General features: G+C 54.0%; 2 protein-coding genes across 3 annotated transcripts in view; one reads left to right on the top strand and one right to left on the bottom strand.

Moving 5' to 3' along the window:
• Positions 1–8,998: 8,998 nt before the first annotated feature.
• On the bottom strand, positions 8,999–14,531 carry YIPF6 (Yip1 domain family member 6). The gene is made up of 7 exons (XM_032124079.1): positions 14,435–14,531; positions 13,511–13,639; positions 12,901–12,979; positions 12,502–12,544; positions 11,732–11,857; positions 11,472–11,629; positions 8,999–10,777 (listed from the first exon to the last, which is right to left on the bottom strand). Exons 1-7 carry the CDS (start codon positions 14,510–14,512, stop codon positions 10,659–10,661), a joined length of 732 nt encoding a protein of 243 aa, XP_031979970.1. The 5' UTR covers positions 14,513–14,531; the 3' UTR covers positions 8,999–10,658.
• A 381-nt stretch (positions 14,532–14,912) lies between these two features.
• The window catches only part of OPHN1 (oligophrenin 1), a 51,465-nt gene continuing 41,137 nt past the window's right edge, over positions 14,913–25,240 (top strand). Inside the window, exon 1 of one of the 2 annotated variants that reach the window (XM_032124444.1) lies at positions 14,913–15,134. In XM_032124444.1, the coding sequence (XP_031980335.1) occupies positions 14,981–15,134 (154 nt within the window). In that variant the 5' untranslated portion in view covers positions 14,913–14,980. The remainder of the gene's footprint in view (positions 15,135–25,240) is intronic. The other variant, XM_032124445.1, reaches the window with a different exon arrangement.

The raw sequence follows: 25,240 nt of genomic DNA on the forward strand, positions 1-25,240 counted from the left end.
ATTCCAGTAATGCTGCATCTTGGATCCTTCCTCAGCGTGCCAGGACACTATCCTCGGCAGGAATAGCTCCTGGGGACTGGATCTGTGGGGAAGTGGCAGGAGCCGTGCACACCAAATGGGTATTTCTGCTGAGTGGCTCAGGGACACAGACCCCACTGCTGCATTTGGCTCTTCCCAAAAATCCTAATGTACCCATTCCACAGACAAGCTACAGGAAAAGCAAAAGCAATGTCCATTCATTCTATATATAAATACGTGTGTGTGTGTGTGTATCACTATTCTCCTCAGACCCATGTGAAAACCCATTTTAAACTTGAGTTAATTTTAAGAGGCTGATTCTAAGGAAAACTTCACCCTGTATACATTCACTAAGAGCTTCCCACTGCTGCCCACAGTGCCTGGAGCTGACATGGACACCAGGATGTCAGCAACCAGCCCCAGCACTGCCACACACATCCCATGTTCTCTGAAACTCATGAGACAGGGCCGGTATTTTGGGGGACAGGTACAGCCTCTTCCCACTACAGATCATTCCTTGGAGGATCCCATGTCCCCACGGCCGGAGCTATTTCTGTGCACTGATGAGCTATTGCTGTGGCGGCTGTTGCACAGGATCAGTGCCAGCTCAGGCTGGTGGCGGCCAGGCTGTGTCCCCGCAGCCGCAGCAGCCCCCTCTGGCCGCGCTCCCGGCCCGGAGCCGCGGGGTGCGCGCAGGGGTGTGAGCGGGGGGCTCCCCTCGGCCAGCAGAGCCCCGAGCCGGCGGCACACGGGGATTTTCCACTTGCTGCTGTGCACAGGCATTTCCCGAGGCTGGGAAGGGCGCAGCTCCTGCCGAGCTGGCGTTTCCCCATTAGCATAGCGGGAACAGGGACCCTTTTCTTCTCCCGACGCCGGACACGGGGCGGGTGCTGGCGGTGCTGGGGCTGTGACACCGCGAGGGCGGTGAGAGAGGGACGGGGGGGGAGAACACGCGGAACCTGCAGTCCCCGGGAGCAGCAGTGGGGAGGTAGAGACGGCAAGGACAGGGCTGAACCCCCCCGTGTGCCCCCGAGCGAGGGGCTGCGAGGATGTGCCCAGGAAGGGCCAGCACACAGAACCCATGGAACCCCACAGCTCCCCAGGACTGGGGCTCCACTGCGGGGCCACCCCTGCTCAGACCTATGGGCTCAGCTCCAGCCCAAGAGGCCGAATGTCTCTGCTGCCACCAAAGAAGCACCACCACGGCCAGACCACAAGAAACCAGCTGAGAGATGTGAATGTCCAAGGGCAGCAGAAGACATTCCCCAGCTCCCCGCAGCCCCACAGCTGCCCCATGCCACCAGTGAGCCCCCTGCCCACTTGCCACCACTGCTTCTCCATTAAAAAGCTCCTCATTTAAAATAATCCCGATGTGCTCCAGTCTCCAGTGGCTCACAGGTGGGATGTGCTGGGCATGGAGGCTGCCTGCAAGGGTGGAGGACACATGGGGCTGTCAGGATGCCACGCAAGCCACAGGCTGCACCGGAGCCCCAGCACTGAAGCAAAGCTTCTCTCTGGGATGGACAATTAGGCAATTACTTAATCCCCATGAGCAGCTCCTGTGGCAGAAGGAAGTGCTCGAGTGAGCAGAGCAGTACCCCAGAGAGCCTTCTGGGGCCAAAGGCATCAATCCCCCATCCCACAGGCCAGTCCCATGGCATACCCTTCAGCACGTCCCCTCTCCCAGCACTGGTGGCCCTTGTGTCTTGCTGAAGCTTCACCCTCCAACACCAGTGACACTTTTGCTTAGCCCAGATGTGCACTGGACTCCCAGAGACAACCCAAGGGCTCATGGCCTCAGCCAGGGCTGCGGTAAGCCCCCTGCACTCCCTGTCCCCAGAAGGGCTCCTGGCACAGACGGGTTTGTGCATTTCCCCACACAGGATGCCCCAGTTTGCAAACACCAGTGAGGGAATTCACAAACACCGACTGATTTAGCACACACACAAAAGCCAAACAAACTTTGCAGCTGACTAATCCTCACAGACTGGCAAAACCTCCCAATTTCACTGAAAAAAACCAGCCCATGATAGTTTTGGTGAATTTCCGCTGCACCAGCGGGGGGGTGCTCCTGCCCCCATTCCCAGAGCCAGAAAGGTTGGGGAGTTCAACAGGGGCCTGGGGCTGTGCTCAGCATGGGACTATTTAAATACACTTAAAAGAGCATAACTGATATGGTGACATCTTTGAGATACTATAGACAACGTACGCAAATTACAAATAGACCCAAGTGATACAGAAGGAAACGGAGGTTTTTTCAGAGCCATATCTCCACTCAATTTTAAATCCATTTGTATTCAAGCACCCAAGAGTTACTGTCTGGGGGCGTCTACAGAGACTCCCATGCAGGACAGAACTCTAGCAAAAACCTGCTGCTACTGCACTCTAGTTCTCTTCCAGATGCCTTTCTGAGAACAACAAATATAAATCAGGCTGCATTTTTAAGTACAAAAGAGGACATAAGCAGAATGCTCACCAGGCAGTTTTTCCTTCCCCTGGGAATAGCACTGAGCTGCTGGAGCCTGGCTGGGACATTAATCCTGGGACATTAATCCCCTGCCCCCAAGGCAGGCACCAGAGCAGCCCAAGGAATTGCAGCAGCTCTTATTATTAGCTGGAGCAGGGAGGCTCCCATGGTGAAACACCCGAGGCCGGCACAGGGCTGGCAGCACACGTGTGTACTCACACTCACACACTCTCACACTCACACATCCCCCTGGTACCTGCCACTGACAGCACACTCAGCAGCTAAAAAACAACCACAGGCAACAGGGGCACCTCCTCCTCTGGCACAACAAAATGCCATGTAATAAACTGCATCTGAGCTCCTTGGGTATTTTTGCACATAGTTCTGGTGACAGCTGCTATCTAGGGAGGATCCCAGCTCTAATTCTGGACAAGGGTTGGGATTAACTCCCAGGACAGAGGAATCTTGTCAGGTGCAGTGCTGGCTCCCTGCGAGGGCAGGTGTCTGCAAGCTGAATCCCTGGCATGAATCCACAGCAGCCTCCTCTCACTCGTGGAGGGTTGGGCCATTCACGTACCAAGTTTCTCACACCCAAATCCAGAGGCAAACCCTGTCCGGTGCAGCTTCTCAGCAGAACTGGGGACATGGCATCAGGACTGGGACACAGGATGGGGGACTCGACAGCTCCTGGGTGCCAACAATCAAACCCCCTGATAGCTCTAAGCATGCAGCCCTGAGCAGGTGGGAGCATGGACGTGGCAGGACCAAAGGGTTTCTGCAAGCCCACCAGTGCCCAGTTTGTCACACTCCAGCACTCTGGAGTTTCCAGAAGATTGCCACCATGACCCACTGCCTGGCTCCACCACAGCGCAGAGACAAGTGGCCACGAGACCCTCCCCAGTTGCCCTCAGAGCCTGGGGTTGCTGTCAAACCCCACCAGAGCCAGGCTGGTTTTGTGGGCACCCTGAAAGCAGAGCACTACAAGCTGAGGGGGCTCAGGACATGGGCAGGCAGCAGCAGTGGGGCTGCCAGGGACACGGTGCTCTCCCCTGTCAGGAGCATCAGAGCAGGATTTGCAGCAAACCAGCGTTGGGCACATCTTCCCTTGGCACCTGTTCAGTCAAAACCACTGCCCAAAGATGTCCTTTCCTTCTGGCATGGACAAGGAGAGACGTTCCATGCTCAGGGACACCAAGTGTCCATCCCGTGCCCATCCCGTGCCCCTGGACACCGCACCCCAGAGTATTTCCAGGCTGGACGGGAGCCACGCGCCACTGCCAGCCTTCTTTGGGGACGCCAGGAAAGGCTCTGAGGCAGCTTCAGAAAACCTTTTATGCCAGCCCTCACACACACAAAGCCTCATTATGTGACAGCGAATTCTTTTCGCCCCCCCGCGGCCGCGGGGGCTGCCAGGCTTGTCCTGGAGAGGGATCCTGCTCCCAGCACTGTGCCACAGGGCTGAGCTGCAGCCACGTGCTTCTCCACTCCAAAGGGAATCAAGAGGTAGAAGAGGTTTTCTGGGGACAGATCCTGGCTGTAGGCACGGTGCAGACCGGGCTGTCCCCACACCCTGTGCTGGGCTGTCTCGGGCTTCTGTTCCTGCTGCTGGGAGGAATTCCAAAGCCCTGAGAAAGAGGAGGCAGCAGCTCCAGCCCAGACCTCAGCCCCGTGGGTTTTGCTAAGGGAGGCGTGAGTTATGGGGAGAGGAAGGTTTTAAATGAGTGCCCAGGATAAATAATTGCATGTTCTGTTTATGATCCTGAGACAGTGACACAAAACACCAGAAAAAGGCTTGAAAAGAACCAGAAAGCACAGTCCCAGTGAAATCCAGCAGTTCTTGCTGAGCTCTGAAATTCACCCTCTGCCTTTCTCCCGTAGATATCAATGACCTTATCAGGCTCCTGCCTTGCAGCAGCAGCAGCTGTGGGAAGCATGAGAAGAGAGGTAGGGATGGGGAAGCACCAGGAGAACAGCCATGGGGACAGGGCTGCTACAATGGCCCCACAGCTCCTCTGCTCCAGGGGCTCTGGAGCCTGGAGCTCTCTGCAACCAAAATAACCAGGACCAGGGTCTCGAGGACCACTATGTTCACACGAGTTTCTTGTAAGCACAGGGACTCAAAGGGGGGACAGAGATGTCATTGGGACCTGACAGACAAACAGGTTGCACAAGGAGCACAGACGCTGCAGTGAGGGAGCCCAGCCAGGAGTATGCAGGTCCACAGGCACAGGAGGAGGTGAGAGAAAAGCCCACAATGCCCAGACCAAACAGAGGAAAACAGCCAGTGCCAATTCCCCTGGCCAGGGTGACTTGTCCTTCCTGCAGGGCCTGGGGGGATACATTCTGCCCTCAGCCCCAACACACTCCCTGCTCCGCTTGGCCACCAGGATGAACAGAAATCCAGTTCCTATTTGGGTAGAAACCCATCAGGGTAGTAAGATCAACTGCTAAAGGATACAAAGGCAATTTAACACACTGGATTTGAACTGCACATCACCAGCCTGAGGCAGGAGTTTAGAGTAAAAGAGAAGAAAAAGCATCCGTGTCTGCCAGAGCATCCCAACCTCAGGACCACCTGGGCACCTCGAGGGAGCAGGAAATGGGGCACAGGGAACAGGCACCCACAGACACCATGTGAAACACCTACCAGCTGTCCAGGACATGTCTTCACTTCCCCAGGAGACACAGAGAAGGCATTAACCTCATCTTCCTCCCAGTCCAGAGCATTGTGGGCTCTCCCCAGGTCTGCCCCAAGCAGCCCCACCAGATCTGTTTCATTGTGCCTGAGCACATGCCCGGGCTTTGTCTGGGAATGTTCACCAAAGGCCAACACTTCACTGCTGCTGAAAATTTTATTGTGGCCTGTAGCATCCCCACTGTGCCCTGCAGGTCCCTGTGGGAGGCTGATAAATCTTGAGCGGTGCCTCCTGGTTCTCCTGGGAAAAGATCCCCACAGGGACAGCAAGGATTTGTCATGGATCAGCTCATAACCAGGCTCATCCTCAGGACTGCACTCGCTGCTCTTCGGACAGAGGAAGCCAGGGACACCATCTTCATCTTCAGCTGACGAGGAAGAGCACAGGGTCAGCAGCTCATCCTGCTGGCCTGGAGATGCTGGTGGCTTTGCTTGGTGCTCAGCGCTCCTTGGCTCCATTGCCCATGGATGGAACCCTCGCTGCCACTGGCAAAGCTGGCAATGCAAAATCATAACTCATTAGCAAGAACCACACAGGAAACTACATTTATTTTGCTTTTCCTCATTTTCCCTTCTATTCCATTTGATTAGAGAGGGGTGGTGTTGTCCTTACTCCGGGAACGTCCATGCTCTCCTCAGCAGAGCATGCGAACCCACAGTTACAGCTCGACCAGTTGGGTTTGTATTCTTCATTTCTCTCTTAAAATGCCAAACTCCCTCTATACTTTCAGGGGAGGTTGTGCTTCACATGGTGCCCTTTTCACTGCTGGCAGTGCAGAACTGGGGGAAGAGTGGGGTTTCGAGGGGGCTCATTGGGATGGATTTCAGGCGCTGTCTGAGGTGTGCTTCAGGCTCCCGGGAGGAGCTGGGGCTGAGCCTACTACACAGGCAGGGGAAGTTTGGCTGAGGCCAGGAATCACTCCATCTCCTCCCTCCCAGGCACAGCAGGGAAGAACGGAGTTCCCAGGTGGCAGGACCCTGCCTGCCCATGTGCCTCCCCAAGGCTCTGACGATGCTCCCTTGCCTCCATCAGCAGCACAAACAGCAGCTCCTCAGACACAGAGAGCTCAGAGTGCAGATGTGCCAAGGTACCAGGCATGGGGAAGCCGTGGCACCCCAGAAAACCTGCCCTGTTCCCTTCCCTGAAACGTGGGCAGAGGGGACAAAGTTCAGGGAAGGTAACTGGGACAGAAACACCAAACCCGTCCTTCCTGCATCAGCAAGTGCACTTATGCAACGAATCCAACTAGGATTCAGAATAAATAGAGCAAACCTTCACTCCTGTCTCTCAGAGACCCTGAACCCCCCAGCGCAGGCATTGCCCCTGACAAGGTGACAGCAGAGCAATGCAGCGACCCTTGTGTCTGTCCCAGCAGCTGCCCCCTGCGCTGGGCTGTCACACCTGCCCTCGGTGATTCTCTCCCCATCTCTGCTGAGGAACCTCCGTGCTGGGCACAGCGTGTCCTGTCCCACCCGTCACTGCCCTTCCATTGAGTACCTGCAATGTGGAGATTCAGCAGCCTCGGGCCTGACTTCCAGCTCCTGCAGCCATGTCACCTAGTTTCCTTGCCAGGAAAGCCAAAGGTCGGCAATCAGGTTCACAGTCCCAGCTGTCAACAGCTGCACTGTATCAGTTACTTCCTGATTTTACTGGGAAAGTCCTTCTCCCACTGTCACCTGCCCCATTCATTTGCCCTGGGGTACAATTCAGCATGCAGAGTATTTGCCTTAAAAGATTCAGGGGACAAAAAGACTGGGGGACAAAAATGCTAAATTCGAGCTTTATCCAAACAAAGTGTAACTACAAAGCCCAGAGCTGCACTTGAGAACACCTCTTTTGAGCAGAACAGTTACATTTCCAGGACTGGTAAATTGTCTTTTTAAAAAAAAAATAAATAAAAAATGGCCCTTTTTGAATGTAAGTGTCTTCTTGCCCATCACTGAGCAGGCAGAAACCCTGCAGCAGGGGCAGGTGAGGCACCACAGCCTGAGCTGGTGGCTGGTGGTGGCGGCTGAGGCTGGCAGCTCACAGCTCACCTCCCAGGGCTGCCTGCGAGCCCGGTCCTGTCTGCAGGACAGAGCACACTGGCGGTGCTCCCCAGAGCTCCGGGGGCGCTGGAAACCACGGGGCGGTGAAAACTGATCTGCAAAAGGCTGCGAGGGACGGCGCGGTCCTGCCGCCCTCTGGTGACCACCGGGCCATGGTGGCCTTCCCCAGCCCCGCGGTCCGTGCCTGGCACAGAGGCAGCGTGTCCCTGCTGCCACCAGCTCCAGGCCAAGGCTCCCTAGCCAGGGTCGTGTCATGGATGTCCTCATTATCAGCCCACAGTACAGCGCAAGAGTGTGGAAAAACTCCTGGCCACCGCCTCAAATCCTGGCGTGGCTCAGGGATGGGTTTCACTGCCATTGATTTACTAGCCAGGCAGGAATGGGCCTTAATATCCATTCACCCATCAGGCCCCTTCCTACCAGGTTTCTGCTCCCCCATCACCCCTGCCTCGTTCAGCTTCCGGTGATCACTGGACAGCACAGCTGAGGCACACACGGGTCCCTTGGGTGGCTCCTGAGACCTCCTGGCCCTGAAGCCACTGAAACCCTGATTTTGGGGTACACCTGCACCACTGCTCCTTCCCCAAACTGTCTGTGAGCACCAGCAGGATCTGAGCCTGGGCAGGGCGATGTCCCAGCTCAGCCTCGGGGGCTCTGGCACGTGTGGCCCACATCTCCTGCTCTCCCTGTCTGGCCAGGGGGACACGAGGGTAGGGACTGGGGAACTTCCCCCCTCCTGCCCCAGCCAGGCCTGGGGAGCTCCTGGTACCGCAGGTGCCACAGGTAGAGAGAGCACAGAGCTTCCATCCACACGTCACATTGCCCACGTGACCTTCAGCCTGTTTGAATTTTTTGAGTTAAAACAAATAAACTCTTTTCCTTTTTATTGGTATTAAATAGATCAAAATTAAATATATACAACAACTTCTGCTGATAAACAGTATTAAAAAAATCCTAGTAGGAAAGAAAGCCTGGTTTGTGCATTGGAAACTCAGCCATGTCTCTGCAGAGCAGTTCAAACACTCCATTATAGGCAACACAGCTGCTTCTCCTTGTCACCCTTCCATAGCAGCTTTAAACAAGAAGGAAGCGCCTTTCCCCCACGGAAAGCAGAACAGTTCTTACCACAGACATTTCCAGCACAAATTAAACCTCTCTGTTGTGGTCCTGCAGGGCCCTTGGGAGGGATGCACTGCACTCCTGGCTGGACAGGATGAGGGACATTCAGGGAGCACTCAGCACTCTCAGATGACACCAGCAGTCTAAAGGACTATCAATTAGCTGCACTAATTCTAGGCATCTGCAAATATCAAACAAGCTCGAGGCATTTCGTTTCCCTGAACCAAAATGGTTTGGTTGTGTTTAATGTGCCCATGTCCCGTTGGCTTTAGGACTGCCCGCTTGCCGAGGGACAACAGCAGGGGCTCTGCAGAACCTCAGTGGTGGCTGAAGAACAAACCCCAGTTTGGGCTTTTGGACTTTCTGAAGTCATGTAAAAAATTTCAAAATATTACTGGATCAATTAAATGCTATTCCAATTATCCTTCAGACAGAACAGCAGCTTAAGTCACAAGACTCAGAGAGAATCCAAGGATTTCTTCGAATATGTGGTTAAATTCTTGTAGGACAGAAAGATTTGGCTCAAGGAATCCCACCGTAGCCATCAACAGCTTTACCATCCACTTCCCTTGAATACTTCTTCTCAGCTTCAAAAAGCTGTACTAACATTTAAATGAATGAAAAACTGCACACTTAAAAGAAAAACCATATTCCATACCAGCAATAATTTAATGGAAGCTTAAAAATTCCCCCTTCCATGGTTCCCATGTCTACAAACCACCACAGCTCCCCTCCAGCCCCTTGGTGCCACAGCCAGGCCCTGCCACACACAGCAGCTCGTTATCCACAAACGCAAAAATGCACTTTTAATCTGAAATTCAGCAATTTCCATCCCAACTCCTACCCACCGCCAGCGTTTACAGCACAGACTGCTCTTGCACATAGAACTAGAAATTAGGCACATTCACACCTCAGTAGAACCCACAGACCTCAGTTTCAGTCTATCTGCACAAATGTAGGAAAAAGGACATTTTACAGCAGCTTTTTCACCCCAGATATTTCATGGATTGCTGACTCAGGACAACAGACAACAGGAATCATTTCTGTACAGTTTCCAAAAGCAAGTCCCAGCTCCCAATGTCTGTGCCAAAATACACCTGACTCTTGCACACCTGTTCCCAGGAGAGGTACATGATGCACCTGCAGTAACCGGAAGAGCTCCCTCCCTTTTATTAAAGGATTAAGCAAAACTAAACCCCACAAAACAACCCTCAGAACAGTGTCTGACATCTCACGGGAAGTAGAAGGGAACAAATGCACATTTGCACACATTTCTTTGCTGGCCCTGTGAACAACCAAAGGACTGTCACACAGAGGCAGGAGAGAGCAGAATTCACATCCTGCTTCAGAGCAGCCACCACCTCTAGTACCATTTACTTCCCTTCCTTCAAGCTGTTTTAACACTTTGGGGCCCAAGCCCTGGTATGGTTTTTCAGACCCAAACAGCCTGTGCAGCAAAACCTCAACTTCCCGCACAGAACCCCTTGTTTTTAATCATACATATACATTCATAGTACTTTCCAGGGATTTTTCCCTTCCCATATGCACAGAGCCCAGTCCCTGCTACAAAGCAGTCTCAGCATTTCTGCAGGACTCTGAGCTCTGTCCCCTGTAGTCACAGGTCTGTAACTTGCAGTGAGCCCACAGTCCCCTCATGGATGCAATGCTGAAGGCACCAAGTTGGAACCCTCTTTCCTGCCACATGAAGGGATGGACACACACAACACATGGAAATGAGCAAAAGCAACTCCCTGCCACCAGCTCCAACTCTCTCCAGAGTGACCCAACTGAGTTTTGACTGAACTCTCCTTTCCTGGGAATGCCCGAGTCCCACACTGCCCTGGGTGCACATCCCACCACTCTACAAGAGAACGAAAAGGAGTCAGACATGTCTCTTTCCTCTCCACACATCATTGCAGTGAAGTTCTATGGTTTGATAAGGCATTTTCATCTTCAGTGAGAATCCAGGCACAGGCAGGAAATCTGCCAAGTCGTGCGAACTTCATCTCCCAACAGCTTGAAAATCCAGGATCTCCTGCTCTCTCCTCAGATGGAACAATCCCTTCTCCCAGTGGGCATTATTTAACACCAATACAGAACAGGGCTAAATAAACCCCTCAGCAGCTGGACCTCAGTATCTTTCACAAAGAGGGACACACAAACAAGCACTTTTTGCAGCTCTCTGGCTTTATCCCACAACCTGCCTTTTTACAGTATCCCTATATATAAATTAGAAAGAGATAAAGCCAAGGATTCACTGCAGCGTCCATGAAAAAGTCCAGTCCGTGTCCCAGTCCCTCGGGATGGTGCTCACTGCGGGGTGAAGGTGAGGATCATCCAGCTGATGACGAAGTAGAAGAGGAAGATGGGGTACACGACGAGCGCCTTACGGTTGGGGGGCTGGCTGTCCGCCAGGAATGCCGTGGATGCTGCAGAGACACAAACACGTGGAGCAGGAGCAGCAGAACACTCAGAGACCCCACTGCATGGCAGCCAACTACAGTGGGGATCTGCACTGCAATGGTGTTGAAAAAGAAACCACTGCTCAAACCAACGGGCTGTAATCACCAAGTGCAACTTCCTTTATCATACAGAATGACAAATGATAGATTCATGGAATCACAGCATGGTTTGGCTTGGAAGGGATTCCACCCCTGCCACAGGCAGGGACACCTTCCACTAGCCCAGGTTGCTCCAAGCCCCAACCAGCCTGGCCATAAATGCTGATTAACACTGTACAATGAGAGCCAGACTTACAGATAAAGAACAGGAGAAATAGTGCAAATGCATCTCTGTAAAATCAGCATTTTCTAATAGTATTTATAACATAATCATAGAATAAACCACCAGTCTCACAGAGTTTAATACTAAATAATTTAAGTTAATAATAAGTTTAATACATCCTGCTGCCCAAGGCAATTTGCATATGACCATGGAAATCACCAGGAGCAGAAGCAGAGGCAGAACCACTGCCAGCTTGAGGATTGGAAGAACTATTCCTACAGCCCTTCAACAGCCCAGGGACACCTCAGACTAGAGCATCCCTTGGTTTTGCCCAAGGGAATGAACATGGATCGAGCTCCCCAAGCACGGAGCCACGCAGGGCACACATGAGGGACTCACCCAAGGTGGACCAGCCAAACATGGCCCCCACCACGATGAGGCGGATGATGAAGCTGATGGTGCCCGCACCCGCCAGCAGCACCAGCCTGCACACCAGCATGGCCACGGTCAGCGGCAGCACGCAGTACCCAAGCACACACAGGCTCTGGAAGAAGGAGCTGCACAAGGAGACAGCAACAGGGAAACAGCAGTCAGACCAGGCAGGGCAGAACTCCGTGCATGGGAGAGCGGGAACTGCCGCGGAACAAACGCACACTCACATGGTCCCTCCCAGAAGCTTCGAGTTGAGTGTGATGACAACGGCCCCAAACCAGATGATGACAAAGACCTCGGCAAACTGGGGCCCTCCATCATCCTTGCTGTCTGCAGAGCCACCCTGCAGCATCCTGGAGTGGGGAAGAGACAGAGGCATCGGCATTGACAGAGTTTTCCTAGACTGGAGTAGGTGCCAGAGCAGGAGCTCCAACCCTGATCCCCAGTTATGCTGCAGGCCCATAGCTTTACATCCATTTTTTATTTTCATTATATCCTCAGATTTGCACAGGGAAGGAAAATAGTTGTGGCTCAACTGAGGTGATTTCTGTCCATTTGTTTCCCTGTTTTGAGGGCTGTGAAAGCATTCAGAAGGGAATCAAGCCATGGACAACAGGCTGAGATGGAAATTAAAGTACCAAAGTTTTCGTACCTCTCAAAGCAGCAGAGTAGTGTGTGATTGAACAAACCAGCCTCAGAGAAAGCTTGGAATAACTATGGGATGCAGGCACCACAGCCAAATCAGGACAACCTGAGACACCTTCAATAAAACCATTCCTAGGACAGGGGACCAGGAACAGTTCATCTTTAAATCCTAAATTTAACGGGCTTGAAGTGTCACAAACACATTTTATCAGAGAACCCAACCAAGCAGTGCTTGCACAAGATAGAGAGGGATCAGATGAAGTTGATCTTAACACATTAACTAGCAATTTTTAATGTCTCATTTCCCTCATGCACTGGGCTACAAAACCCCAAATAACCCCAGAATACTCACAGAGCCAGGGAGACACACAGCACCAACGGGCCCCACAGATCCCCTGCAGAGAGAGGGAAAACACATCACAAAAGTCACAGAATCATCCATTTTCCTGGGAAGGGCAGAGCCCCTTGCCCAACTCCCAAGGTGCCATTTTCCACATCTCACTGCTTTACAATTTTCTTATTCAGCATCTTACACCGTGATCTATAACAAAATTCATTCAAGACCCACCAGTTGCTAAAGCTGCCAGTTCCACCCATCCTGGCCCACACCAGCCTGTCACAGATACCCCAGCTGTCATCTCTGCTGTTCAGAACAGGATGTCCAACACTCCTGAATCCCTGTCCCACCGGATTTTGCCTCTCCCCTGAAGGCAAAGCACCCTCTGGAAATCAGGAAGGCCCCAGCACGTACAGTCCCTGAGGAGCGCGCTGCTCTTCCTGGGATACATCACATGGACAAACTTCTTCCCAACAGCCTTCAGATCCCTCATCTGAAACAAACACAAAACGCTGCAATTCATCACCTCACAAAAATTACAGCTCCCAGCTAAAGCAAAGACACAGAAGTAAAGGAACACTGGTGGCAAATCAGGAGAGGATCCAACCCAAGAAGTTCTGTAGCATCCTCTGCAACAAACAATGATGACTTTTCCTACATTCCTTAACAACTACAGCATCACATCCTTTTCTTTAACGACCACCATACTGTAATCCTTTGGTAACACCAGAATATAACCAACAATTTGGTTGCTCCTCTAGGAAAAGAAAACAAATGAAAAATACCTTCAGTCCTCAGAGTTTCTCAGAAGCTCTCACTGAGGCCTCTGCCCTCACAATGATTTCACGATCACAGAGAAACTTTGGGCCACAATTCAGATACTTTTTGATCCACAGGAATTTGTTTTACATGACGAGTTTTAAAATAATCCCCGCTGAAGTACAGGTTGAGCAGAGTTGTGCAAAACAGCTGCCAAAGATACCAGAAAACCCGAGTTTTACTCCAGCCAGGGGCTCAGACTCACAATTGTGTCCTTGACTGGCTCGTCCAGCGTGGAGTAATCCTCATCAGGAGAGTGAGATCCCACAGGGACAGTGATCTCCCCTTCCACTGGGATATCCTGGGATATCGACACATCTGCCAGACCTGGGAACTGAACGGATATAAACCTTTAGGAACAAACACAAACATGCTCATGTGCACTTCAGAGGGGTTGGGGATGGATGCAGCTCCTCAGAATTCAGGGATACAACAAAAGAAATGTTCTACAGCAGGGCCAGGCTGTCGCTGCCTGATGTGAGCAGCTCATGGCCGGAAGAGCTCAGCAGGTGTGTGTGAACCTGCCCCGTCACCCCCAAACCCACCCTCTGTGCTCTGTTCCGGCAGCAGTAACTGAAAGAAGTGAAAAGCTGTGTTTTAAGGGAGGTGATGCCTGAGGGCTGCACAGCCGCACCAGCCCCCGAGTACTGGCCTTGAACAGCCCTGGAAAGCTGCACGGACACCCCGGCCCGGGCACACACAGGGACCAGGCTTAGCCGGGCTCCTTCCCTCCCCGCCAGCGGGCGAGGAAAGCTCTCGGGTGCCCGGAGGTGAAGGCAAACAGGACACAGCCCGGCTGGCTCGACGGCAAACGCTGGAGAAGGCGGGGCAGGGAGGGCACGGCGGGAGGCCAGCAGCTCCGCGTCCCTGCTCTTGACCCTGTCCCCTTCCCTGTCTTCTTTTCCCGTCCCGTTCCTCGCCCCTCTCCTCGACCCCTTTCCCCGTCCCCGCCCTTTGGACGAGCCGCCGCCCGCCCAGGCCTCCAGACCCCGCTCCGCCTTTGCCCGACACCTGACCGACTGCCTGGCCCTGCTCAGAGAGAGAGGGGGGGGCCGAACGCCCCCTGCCTCCCCCGGTCCCCCTCCCGATCCCCCCAGCTTCCCCCCAGGGACCTCCCGGCCGCACTCACCAGAGTCCCCCCGGCCCCGCTCCCCTCCGCCGCCGCCATCTTGGCCGCCCCGGCGACGTGGAGGCCACTTGACGTCATCACCACGCGCCGTCGCGTCACGCGCCGCAGCCGGGGCGTCCATGGCAACGCGTGGGGGCGGCGCCGCCCCCGCCCCGCCGGCAGGGGGCGCACTCGGACCGGCCCGCGAGGCGGCGGCAGCGACCGGCCCGGATTGCACGGACTGGACGGGCCCGGAGCGCGCGTCCCGCACCGTACGGACCGGAGCGACCGGAGCGGGCGGGCTGGGCGGCGGCCCCGGGCGGCACAGCCCGGACTACACCTCCCGGCGGCAGCGGCGCTGCCGGAAGCGCGGCGGGCGGGGATCCCTCGGCCGAGGCGCGGCCCGGCCCCGCGACAGCGGGAGAGGGCGGGGAGCGACGGGCGGGGCCGGCCGGGCGGGGCGGAGCGGGGCGGGGCGGGCCCGCGGGATGCCGGCGGCGCGGGGCGCCCGGGGCGGCGGCAGCGCGCGGTAGGCGCAGCGCGGCGGAGCCGGGCCGAGCCGCGGCCATGGGGCACCCGCCGCTGGAGTTCAGCGACTGCTACCTGGACAGCCCCGACTTCCGCGAGCGCCTCAAGTGCTACGAGCAGGAGCTGGAGCGAACCAACAAGTTCATCAAGGAGGTGATCAAGGACGGCAACGCGCTCATCGCCGCCATCCGCGGTGAGCGGGCCGGGGCGGGGGTCCGGGCAGGGCTCGGCCGGTCACTGAGGTGTGTCCCGTGCCCTGGGCATCGCCTGCAGCCCCGTGCTGGAGCCGCTTTGGCCCCGTGCCCTGCATCGCTCTGGGGAGGGCTGGCGTTCCCCGGGCAGCGGCCACCGCCCCCGCCACCCCCGGCGTGTCCCTGTCCCTGCACTGCCACCCCCGGGGCCACCCGCGGCTGTCCCCACGCAGGGACAGGCCGATCCCCCGTCCCGCTGGGTTGACACCGGCGGCGGGACCGGCCGAGTCTTCCCAGGCATGTGCTGGTTTGGGGACCGTGATCCGTGTTCGGAGAGGGTGCTCCGTTATTTTGCGTCTCCCAAGCGCGGGGGGAGCGTGGCGGGTTCATCGTTGGGCATCTCGTCACCCTGGGGGACCACTGTGAGCATGAGAGGGGCCTTCCAGAGCCCTGCTGTAAGTCCTCCTTTTGTTGTCGTTGTTCTGTCATTCTTTAAATCACGGTGAGCATTTCTCCCAATGAAATGTCGATTTCAGTGTTGACTCTGCGGGAGTCGCCTGTTCAGAAGTGCTGACAGATCACCAGAGCACCTGGGCCAGGTTGTGTCACCTGAAACCACCAAGTCCCATGTGTTTGACACTGACCTTCTGACGGCTTAGATTTGTTTTCCCTCCCCACAGCTGCAGATACACCTTCATACACACCTTCCCTGTGCCATCTCCCATACCCTCCTGGACTCGATGATCTTCCAAGATCTTTTCCGATCCAAATGATTCCATGATTCTCTGCTGTTATCAATGCAGTAGAGTCCAGGCCCGGGCCAGCAGAGCATCCATGGGGGCAGTGGAGGGGCACAGACAATCCACGCTGGTCACACATGGTTTTCCTGCCAGCTGGTTGGTTTCTGTTGGTGTTAATAGGTTTAGCTGCTGCCCTTTTGTTCAGAATAATTCAGAGCTTCCTTGTTATCGAGGCTTTGGCTGGAATAGCCCGTGTTTGCCCATCTGGAAGCAGCAGAGACAAAAGCTGGTGTGACTGAAACTGCTGACGTCACAGGGCTGTGAGACCTAACATGGGTACAAAACCCCAAATCTCTGTGCAGTCCAGGGCAAATAAAACACCAGCAAAATGGAAATCAGAGGGATTTAAACAAACCTGCTTATTAATGGAAATGCTTTTCTTGATCACTTTGTTCAAAACCATTTCCCTTTTCAGTGTTTGTAGTGCACAGGGATGTGAGGGATTTCGCTGGGTCAGCAGACCCGGCCCAGGGAGACTGGCCAGGGAGGAAGGGCAGAAGCAGAAGAAAGCAGAGCACACCCAGACAGCACCGAGGACCCCCAGGGCTGAGGATTTCTTGCCTGAAATGCTGTGGGGTGTTTTTGTAGCTGATCCACGAGGCTGCCAGGGAGGTGCTGGGGCCAATCGTGCCTAGACTTCCATCAGCTCCTTGTGTTTAATTAACAGATAACTTAAAAAAATAGATATATCTGTGAATCCTATCCTTATGGAGCTGTGGGTGGGAATCTGGGGTACTCACTGGCCATGGCCTCACCATGACCAGGTGGCAGCTGGCAGATGCCAGTGTCCACTCAGACAGCCATGGCTGACAATCCCTCTGTGCTCCTGGACAGGGTGGGATGGAGGTGCCCTCAGCCGCTGCGATGCAAAGGTGGTGGTGGTCCCATCAGGAGAGTGAGAGCCAATGAGGATAGAGGGGGGAGTACCTGAAGGAGCCTAAGAAAGGTGGAGAGGGACTTTGGACAAGGAATGGAGTGACAGGACCATGGCTTCAAAGTGAAAGAGAGCAGAGTTAGATGGGATAATGGGGAGAAATTCTTCCCTGTGAGGGTGGGGAGGCCCTAGCACAGGCTGCCCAGAGAAGCTGTAGCTGCCCCATCCCTGGAAGTGTCCAAGGCCAGGTTACCTGAATGAGGGGGGCACTTTGGGGCGCTGTAAACTCCTGTGGCCTTTCATGGATTAAGAGAAACTGGTTCCATTCCCTCCACCCAACTGATGTGTCACCAGCTGGAACAAACAAAATCCCAGGGGTGAAGCTCTTCCGGGGGCCTGCAGCCCACCATATCCTCGTGAGGGTCGTCCTGCAGTCACAGCCCCACCAGTGCTGCCTTTGAGTGTGGTATTTTCTCTTGCTGACTGACACCCCCCCAACAGATGAGTAGGGACACCACTGGGGACAAAGTATAAGGTATTGCCCAGTGGGGAATTTAACTGACTAAAGCAGAGAATAATATTGTACATTTTTAACAGTCTTGGATGTGAAAACCAATAATAGAAAATAATATTTTGAGTCAGAAATGGGAATTATTTTTGTTGTAAAGTTGGCTGTATCCCCTGGGTTTTGTGCCAGGAGTGCAGAGAGTCACTGGCAGTGCCAAGTGACGATGCTGGTCCCACATGTTGTGCTGGCAGTGCTGAGACCACCATGGCCTGTCCCTGGTCAGGGAGGGAGAGGGACTGGGAGGTGTCCATCCCTTCATTTTGGTGCCCATTCCCTTGGGCTGGCCAGGATCAGGGCCTGATGTGGGCACTGGGGATTCAGCTCCCACAGCAGCTTGTCCATGCCCAGAGTTCGCCATGGCCAGCACTGTGTGACAGAGGAGCCTCGCTCAGGGCACACGCTCGAGGCCACTGGGGTGTCACAAGTTGTGACTCCCTGGCTGTAAGAATGGCTGCTTTACAGCAGTTTCTTTCTGTGCTTCAGTGTGGGTTTCTTTAATCTCTCCTGCTCACTGTGCTCTGCTGTGTGTGTGATAATGCAAACCTACCTATTTCCCCTGGTCTTTGATCTTCTCTCCCAATTACATATCAAATGGAGTTGGAGAAATGTCAGATTGAGGCTTCTCTCATTAGTACCTGTGAGTGCTGTGATGGTGAAAATTGTCCTTTGAAGCTCGAAGAGCTGTGAGTTCTCATGCAAATGTTGTGTATGTGGTTTTGCACTTGATTTCTGTCCAGCATGGAGTTCTGCAGAGTGCCTGGGACTGTGCTGGCAGTTCCCAGCCTCCCCTGGTGCTGTGAGCACTTCATTCTGAAGAATAATGTGATAAAGGAATGTGTAGGGACTGTCTGGGCTTTTCCCCAAGAATGGGGTTCCCTGGGCACCCTAGGAAGGTCACGCCATCATCATCATCTCTGCTGGTCCCACAGCGCTGTGTGTGGGAACTGGCCTGTCCCCTCAGGGAATGCTGTGTCCCTCAGCGTGGCAGGCCTGTTCTGGGCAGGTTTCTGTGCTGTCGTTGGATGTGGTGCCTGGGGGTTTAATGCTGTGGAGTGCAGGAAGCAGCGTGGCCTTGGAACAGGTTATTTTAATGGGATTGAAGCCACCCAGAGCAGCCTGTCTGCCCAGTTCCCCAGAAAGCCATGTCCTGGTTCATGGGAAGGCTGTGGGGAGAATGGCTGGAATCTGTTCCTGCAGTATGTTACAGCCAGGTCCTGGGTACTGTGTCCAAACAACCCTAAAGCTCCTCTGGAAAAGGGGGAAGAAGGAGGAGTCTGTCCCACACCAGGAGAGGCTGCAGCTCCCCAGGCAAGCATCAACTTTGCTGGGAGGCACAGCTGGGCATTGAGGCACTGCAGTGACAATGTCCTGTCCCACAAAGACAGCTTAGCCATGAGACAGTAAGGAGCAGGGGGAAAATGACTTGCTGGAAAATACATCACTCTCCTCCAGCCATAATGTGATCTCTTGTACTTGTCAGTTCCTTGCTGGTCTTCCCCATCCTCGCTGAGGATTTCAGCCACTAAGGGCACCAGTTACTGCTGGTAACTTGTAAAATTGTCTCCTGACTTCCCAGCTCTAAAGGTCCCAAAAGACATCACACTCATAGTCAGACCCCAGCTCTCCCTGGGAGCATCTGTGCCCTGCAGGCATCCTCAGCACAGGTGGGCAGAAGGGGTCTCTCTGCCTCCAACAGCTGCTGATGAAGCAGCTCCTGCTCCTGGGCTGCAGGCTCTGAGCACAGGACTAGGGCCCCAGTTAGTGCAAATCTAAACCAGACATGCTTTAACCAGAGACTAAAACACAATAGCAGAAAAAAGAACAAAAACTCAAAAAAAACCAACTCACCCCCAGCTGCCAGTATCCTCAGTGCAGTCAGGAAGGACGAGGGGCGGGCACAGGATCTACCAGATCCAGCTGCGAGGCAGATCCCACCCTGTGTTCTGGGGCTCAGGGATGTGTTTGCTGGGTTTTGCTCCCCCTGGAGCAGCTCCCCGGGCAAGTTGTTGCTGTTGGGTTTGCTTTGCCGGTGGCTCGGCGCGGGGCTGTGCCGTGATGGCCCCGGGCCCAGCTCCGTGTCCCTCGCTCCCTCCCTGCTGCTCCCCAGCCTCCTCCCCGGGAACCACTGGCTGGTTACAGCTGCTCTGTCCATGCCCAGGTGTGCCCAGGGCTTGGTTTTTTTTAGGAAGGCCAGGGCAGGAATATGAGCAGGGGCAGCTGGCAGCAGCACCAAGCCAGCCCTGTCCCTGCCAGCTCGGGGACTGGTGGGTGGGCTCTGGACCACCCTTGGTCCAGCTTAAACAAACCAACATGCAAGATTTTGTGATGGCTTTTTGCAGCCCAGATATGCTTCCTGAGGACTCGCCTGCGTACAGACGCACAAAAGCCGGGACAAGAGGTGACGTCGTTTTCGTGTGTTTAAGGATATTTTTTTCTTGTGCTGCACATGAGGCATGCAGGGAGCTTTTCATCCATCTTCTGCTGCCTTTTCTGGCTCCTTCCCTGGGAAGATGTGGGTGTTATCCATATTCTGTGTGTCTCACAGCCCACGGCTCATAGCAGTGTTGCTGCTGACCTAAGAGTTTCCTCTTGAGTCACTGTGTGAAGACTCAGCTTTTCTGGCTTTTTTCTTGAGATATTGTTGGAATATTTCATTTCCTAATACTGTTGGTGGCACACCAATAACTACAGATGTGGCATCCCATGCTTGCCCCTAGGCTTTTCATGGGTGGCTTCTGTCCTGCTGGGTGCCAGCCCGGCTCTGTGGGTGACAGCGGTGTCCCCGCTCCGTTCTGCTGCAGTACGTGGCTGGACACCTGTGGCACGTCCTGGCCACACTGCATGCTCCTGCCCACACAGCGTGGCTCTGGCACTTATCCCTGGCTGCCCAACCATGGATCTGGGCTGCAGGGAGGGGCTGCAGTGCCAGGATGGGCCATTCTCCAGGGACAGAGGGGCAAGTGCTGTGGGGGCTGCAGTGTCCGGAGCACTGCCCTGCGGCACTGCCTAGCAAGAACACAGAGGTTTGGAGAACTGTGGGTTCATAGAAAAAACTCTGGTGAACAATCAGCACCATTTACATATACTGAGCACCAAAATGCTGCAGCTTTGGAACTGCTGGAGAAGTTCAGCAGGCAGCAGTTATTTTTCCTTACTCAGCATTAAACAAATTTTCCAAACACATAAAGCTTCTGTCTGAGCTTCTGACACGTGTGAATGAGAAAGCTTTTGGAACCTTGTTGTTTCTGTTCTAGTGATGGTGGATTGTCCACAGCAGCCTGTGTTGTGTCTCACAGCCTCCACAGCACCGCTGGCCAAGCTGCTACGCTGGGAGCGGTGATCCCGGGCCGTGCTGGCTGTTTTTTCCCGGGGCACATTCAAACATGGCCTCTCTGCCCAGTGTCCTTTCCTGTCACTGAATTCTCCATGCAGGTGAATGTGCAGTCACGAGTTGTTCAAGTGATGATAAGAGCAGCAGAATAGCCTGAGATAAAGTCTATAAGTACAGCCCAGAAGTCAGTTGCTCTCTCAGTCTGATCTCTCTCCTTTTTATCCTGTTCCCCCAGCCAAGCCTGATTTTGAAGAGCCTGGAAATGTTTAAAACAAGAGTAGATTTATTAATGTTACTAAACCTTTTAGCTGTGAAAATGGAGAACGAGGGACACAACCTATTCCTGTGCCATCACAGGATGAACTGGGGACTTGCAGAGCATTGGGCGACCGTTTGAGGTGGAAGCACAGAGCCAGACCCCCAAGTCCTTGCAGAGGTGCCCAGAGTGGAGGTAGCTCTTGGCAAAGTCCCCCTAAGAGTGCTCTGCAGGTCAGACTGTCCCAGTGTTGGTCAGGTTGATGGTGCCCAGGAGTCTCCCAGGAGGTGCCAGCTGGTGCAGGACAGGCCATGCCCACACTGGTGTTGTCTCCCAGCCTGGATCAGGAGGGATGCGCATTCCTTCCCACGCTGAACCACTTCGGATCGCTGGTAAGGCGCTGGCGATCCCTCCCCGGCGTGCTGCGTGACTCAGCTGGCCTCTGGCCCGGCCCCGCTGCGGCCTTATCGAAGGAAACTCTGAAATCATCCGTGCTTGGAGCGAGTGCGGCTCCCTTGCCCGTCGCAACCTGCCCTGCCTGGGAAGGGGGGCTGCAGGGAGATGCATGTGAGGGCTCTGCAGATCATAAGATGTCTCTGTGGGGATTGCTCGTGCTCTGCCTCGGTTAAGAGTCCGTTGTTTTCGTGTTTGTTTTCCCTGTGTCCGTCCTGCCTGTACAGCGGGGAGCTGCGGATCTTGGAGCACACCCTCTTCTGCCGCTCACGCCAGAGCACCGTGCCAAGAGCCTGCTCGGCTGCTCTCGGAGCCGGGGGCTCTGGGTGGCCTGGAGCACTGCAGGGATTTCTGCAGCTCTGCCCTCGCTCTCCTGATGCCCCTGGGAAAGCGGCTGTTGCCCCTCCCTGACAGCTAACTCGTCCCAAGGGAGGGGAAAATCCATTTGTTTTCCATGGCTCTGCTTCGTGTATTTTTATTTTTCAAAGAGTCTGTCCTTTATTCCCCAGCCCTAGGACCTGTCCCTAGGCTGGCATTCTGAAGGTGGTAACTGGCTTCTGTGGAACAGAATAGTGATGTAAACAGATGTATAAATAGGTGCAGCAGCTAGAGCCACCTGCCAACGTCACCCTGCTTCCAGCTGGCTGCCTGCTAGGCTTCCAGCCCTGAAGTGTCCCCCAGCTGCCACAGCCACAGCTCAGCTGGCACTGCCATCCCCGGGGCTCACCTGGCAGCACCATCCCCATGACTCACCTTGGCCATCCCTGCTGCAGGGGCAGGCATCCGGCAGCCTTTGTGTTGGGAGTTCTCAGGAAAACTGCCTGCCGCCCTTGGAGCCTCCCATGCAGGGTTTGAGAGCTGCTGACTGCCCAGCACAGGAACGCCAGCACCACCTCCACCAGCAGTGCCAGTGCCCACAGAGCTGGGCACTGTTCCCCAGCTGTGGCTCTCCCTCCTACTCCTGGGTGCAGTGCGCTCCAGCACAGTGCTGAGCAATTCCCTGGTGTGCTGACAGTCGGATTGGGACACCAGGTGGTCTGGAATTCCTGCAGGTGTGGCAGGACCAGCCCCGCGGTTGGGCTTGGTCCATGGTGAACCAAAGGACTACAACGGCATTTCCTCCTGGGTGACTCTTCTCTGCCTCTGCGACCCCGGGAGCATTTGCCAAAAAAAACAGTTGCGTTATTTCTTACTGCGCCTTTCACCACTTTTGCTGATTTCTAAGGCCGCTCATCTTTGCTTAACTTCCACTTCAGTTGGCCACGTGTTCTGGGCTGGCTGCCCTGTGTCTCTTTCCAGTTTTGCTGAAGCAACTCCTCCAGCTTTGCAGGGCTGCAAGGTTGATTTGAAAGGCCAGCAAAATGCCAAAGGGGAAAAATCTGTTCTCTGAGAAGTTCAGGCTTCCAAAGTGCAGTTTTACCCATGGCTCTTCCTGAGGAGCGCTGAGGGAAGTGCTGATGCCAGCAGGAGTTTTGCTGCTGGTGGGGAGAGCGGGGGTGCCCTGGGTGTGCTGGGCCAGGCAGGAGGCTGTGCTGCAGCATCCTGTGCTGCCCTCGTGTTTCAGATGCAAAAATCATTAAAAAAATTCAACCAACATACTGTCCTTTATAAAAACATTAAACATACAGCCTGAAGTGCCACTCTCTAGGAAACCAGTACAAGCCAGTGAGTGTCACTGGGAGAATGTTCCATGTCTTTGCTTTGAAATGCTGCGTGATTCTCTTCCTGGTCAATGGATCTGTCGCTGTGGAGGTCTTGGGAAGAAGATAACTTAATCCGAGGGAGGATAAGAGTGCGTCCTTCTCCCAGAAGCTGTATCCCACATCACTCGCTCCCAGTTTTCTCCAAAACAGACCATTATACCCCAAAACTTTGTTGTCCTTCCAGTTTTGCTTGGTTGCTTTGTGTTTTGGTTGGGGTTTTGGGCTGATACGTTGCCAAACTTCCAAGCTGTTGGTGAGGAGACCCATGGTCTCCTTCTGCTCCAGGCATCCAGGAAAGCCTGTCTGTGTGTTTAACTGCCTTGAGCTTCAGTGCAGCCTCATAACCCTTGCCAGTTCCTCTGGAGCATGGCAGGTTCAGCAGAGCCAGTTTCCATCAGGCAATGAGGGAGATAAGACAGGCGCAAGAATTATATGATGAGTGTGAACCACTTCTGTGTGGGTACTTGGGTTTTTAATTTAACAGTAAATAAGAAAACAAGCCTGTCAAGCAAGTTTGGGCACTTCCCACAAGGCTGGCTGGGCAAGGAGGAGAATTCATGAGAATAAAAGATTGAAGTTTAGGACAGGAAACAGAAACTGTGGAGGGTGGAGGGAGAGTGGGAGGGGGATGTGTGAGTGGAGGCGATAGTCCAGAGGGCAGGTAACCAGCTTGCAGAGCAAAAGGTCCCTGGTTAGGGGGAGGTACTGAAAAATTTCTTTTTACTGGGAGTACAGCTCTACTCTGCTGCCTGGAGCCTGGGCTGGACTGGCTGTGAAAGGGAAGCAGCAGCTTATGAACAAGTCAGTTAATGAAGGGCTGATTAGGAGAGGTAAATGTGTGACAGAGTGTGAGACATCCAGTAAATTCCTTTGCAAGAGATTTGTAAAGCACAGCTAAATATAGCAAGTTATTTTTAGCAGTCCATGCTAGCCACTTACTCCTGGCAAGTGGAAAACCCGTGTCAGTGTGGGAAAAATGGCCTTTGTCCAATGTGTCAGGATTTCTGAGTCCCCACAGAGCCTTCAGGGGCACTTGCGGACGGCTTGCCCTGGGTCAATGCCAGGCACTGCCTGTCCTGGGCTGCTCCGTAATTCCCTAGTGCTGAGCATCTTTCCTCTGGGCAGCACCAAGAGGGCTGGATTCCTTGCGGGATCCTGTGTGGATTTGGGACTACCTAGAAGGCTGATCGGAACGTTATTTTTTTATCCTCATCTGAGAAAATCAACATGTTTCTGTGTTTGAGCAGCTGTAGAGTACTTGGGAGTGTTGCATAAGTCAGGGCTTGTTACTCCTGATCCTAATGGCACATCTGGGCTCAGTGGGGGGATCTCATGGCTTTCCAGGCTGAGGTATTTTGGTGGGACAGAGACTAGGGACTTCATGCAGGTAGTACACACAGTGTAAATCCAATGTCTTGGAGAAGAGTCTGGCCCCTTGGCCACATACTTTGTGTGTTGGCTCCTAAAGCTCTGCAGCAAGGACAGAGAATCCCTGGGAAGCAGTGGGTCGGGTACCATGTCCAGAACCTCATCCCCAGGCTGGTGATGGGGATCAGCTCCATCTCTTTAGTCATGCAACTCCCCGGGGAATGCTTTGGTGGGAGTTGGTAACAATGGGCACATTATTTTCCCCTCAGGAATCGCAGCCCTCTCTCTGCGTGCTGGGAAAAGTGGCATTTCACATGTTGTATATATGCTGTGCACAGCTCTCCACCAGGGAGGAGAAAATCGTCCATAGGGGCCACTGGTAGGAAATGTAGGTGTGTCTTCAGCTGCTGTGTGTCAGGGTCTTGCAACGTTTCCCTGACAGAAATGGACTTCCAGGGTTCAGATCCTAACCTGAAAATTTCCATGTCTTAAAATACTCTTTTTAAGGACAGAGTGAACTTATATTGTCTTTTGTTTGCTTATTTGAAAGGAAGTGTGTGGCCGGCTTTGATAGTTCTGTTTTCAAGCTGAAAAAGAAGAAAGCAAAATGCAATGATGGAGCTCCTGCTTACTTTTGCTCTGGTTATTTGCACTGCCATGGTCAGTCCCAGGTTGGGTTCTCCTTATTGCTTCCTTACGGGTTTTCTTCATGGGTTGCTAAAGCTGTGACTGAGTTGCTCTGGCACTGCAATCTG

This window comes from Corvus moneduloides, chromosome 14 (genome assembly GCF_009650955.1).
Source record: "Corvus moneduloides isolate bCorMon1 chromosome 14, bCorMon1.pri, whole genome shotgun sequence".
Lineage (NCBI taxonomy): Eukaryota > Metazoa > Chordata > Aves > Passeriformes > Corvidae > Corvus > Corvus moneduloides.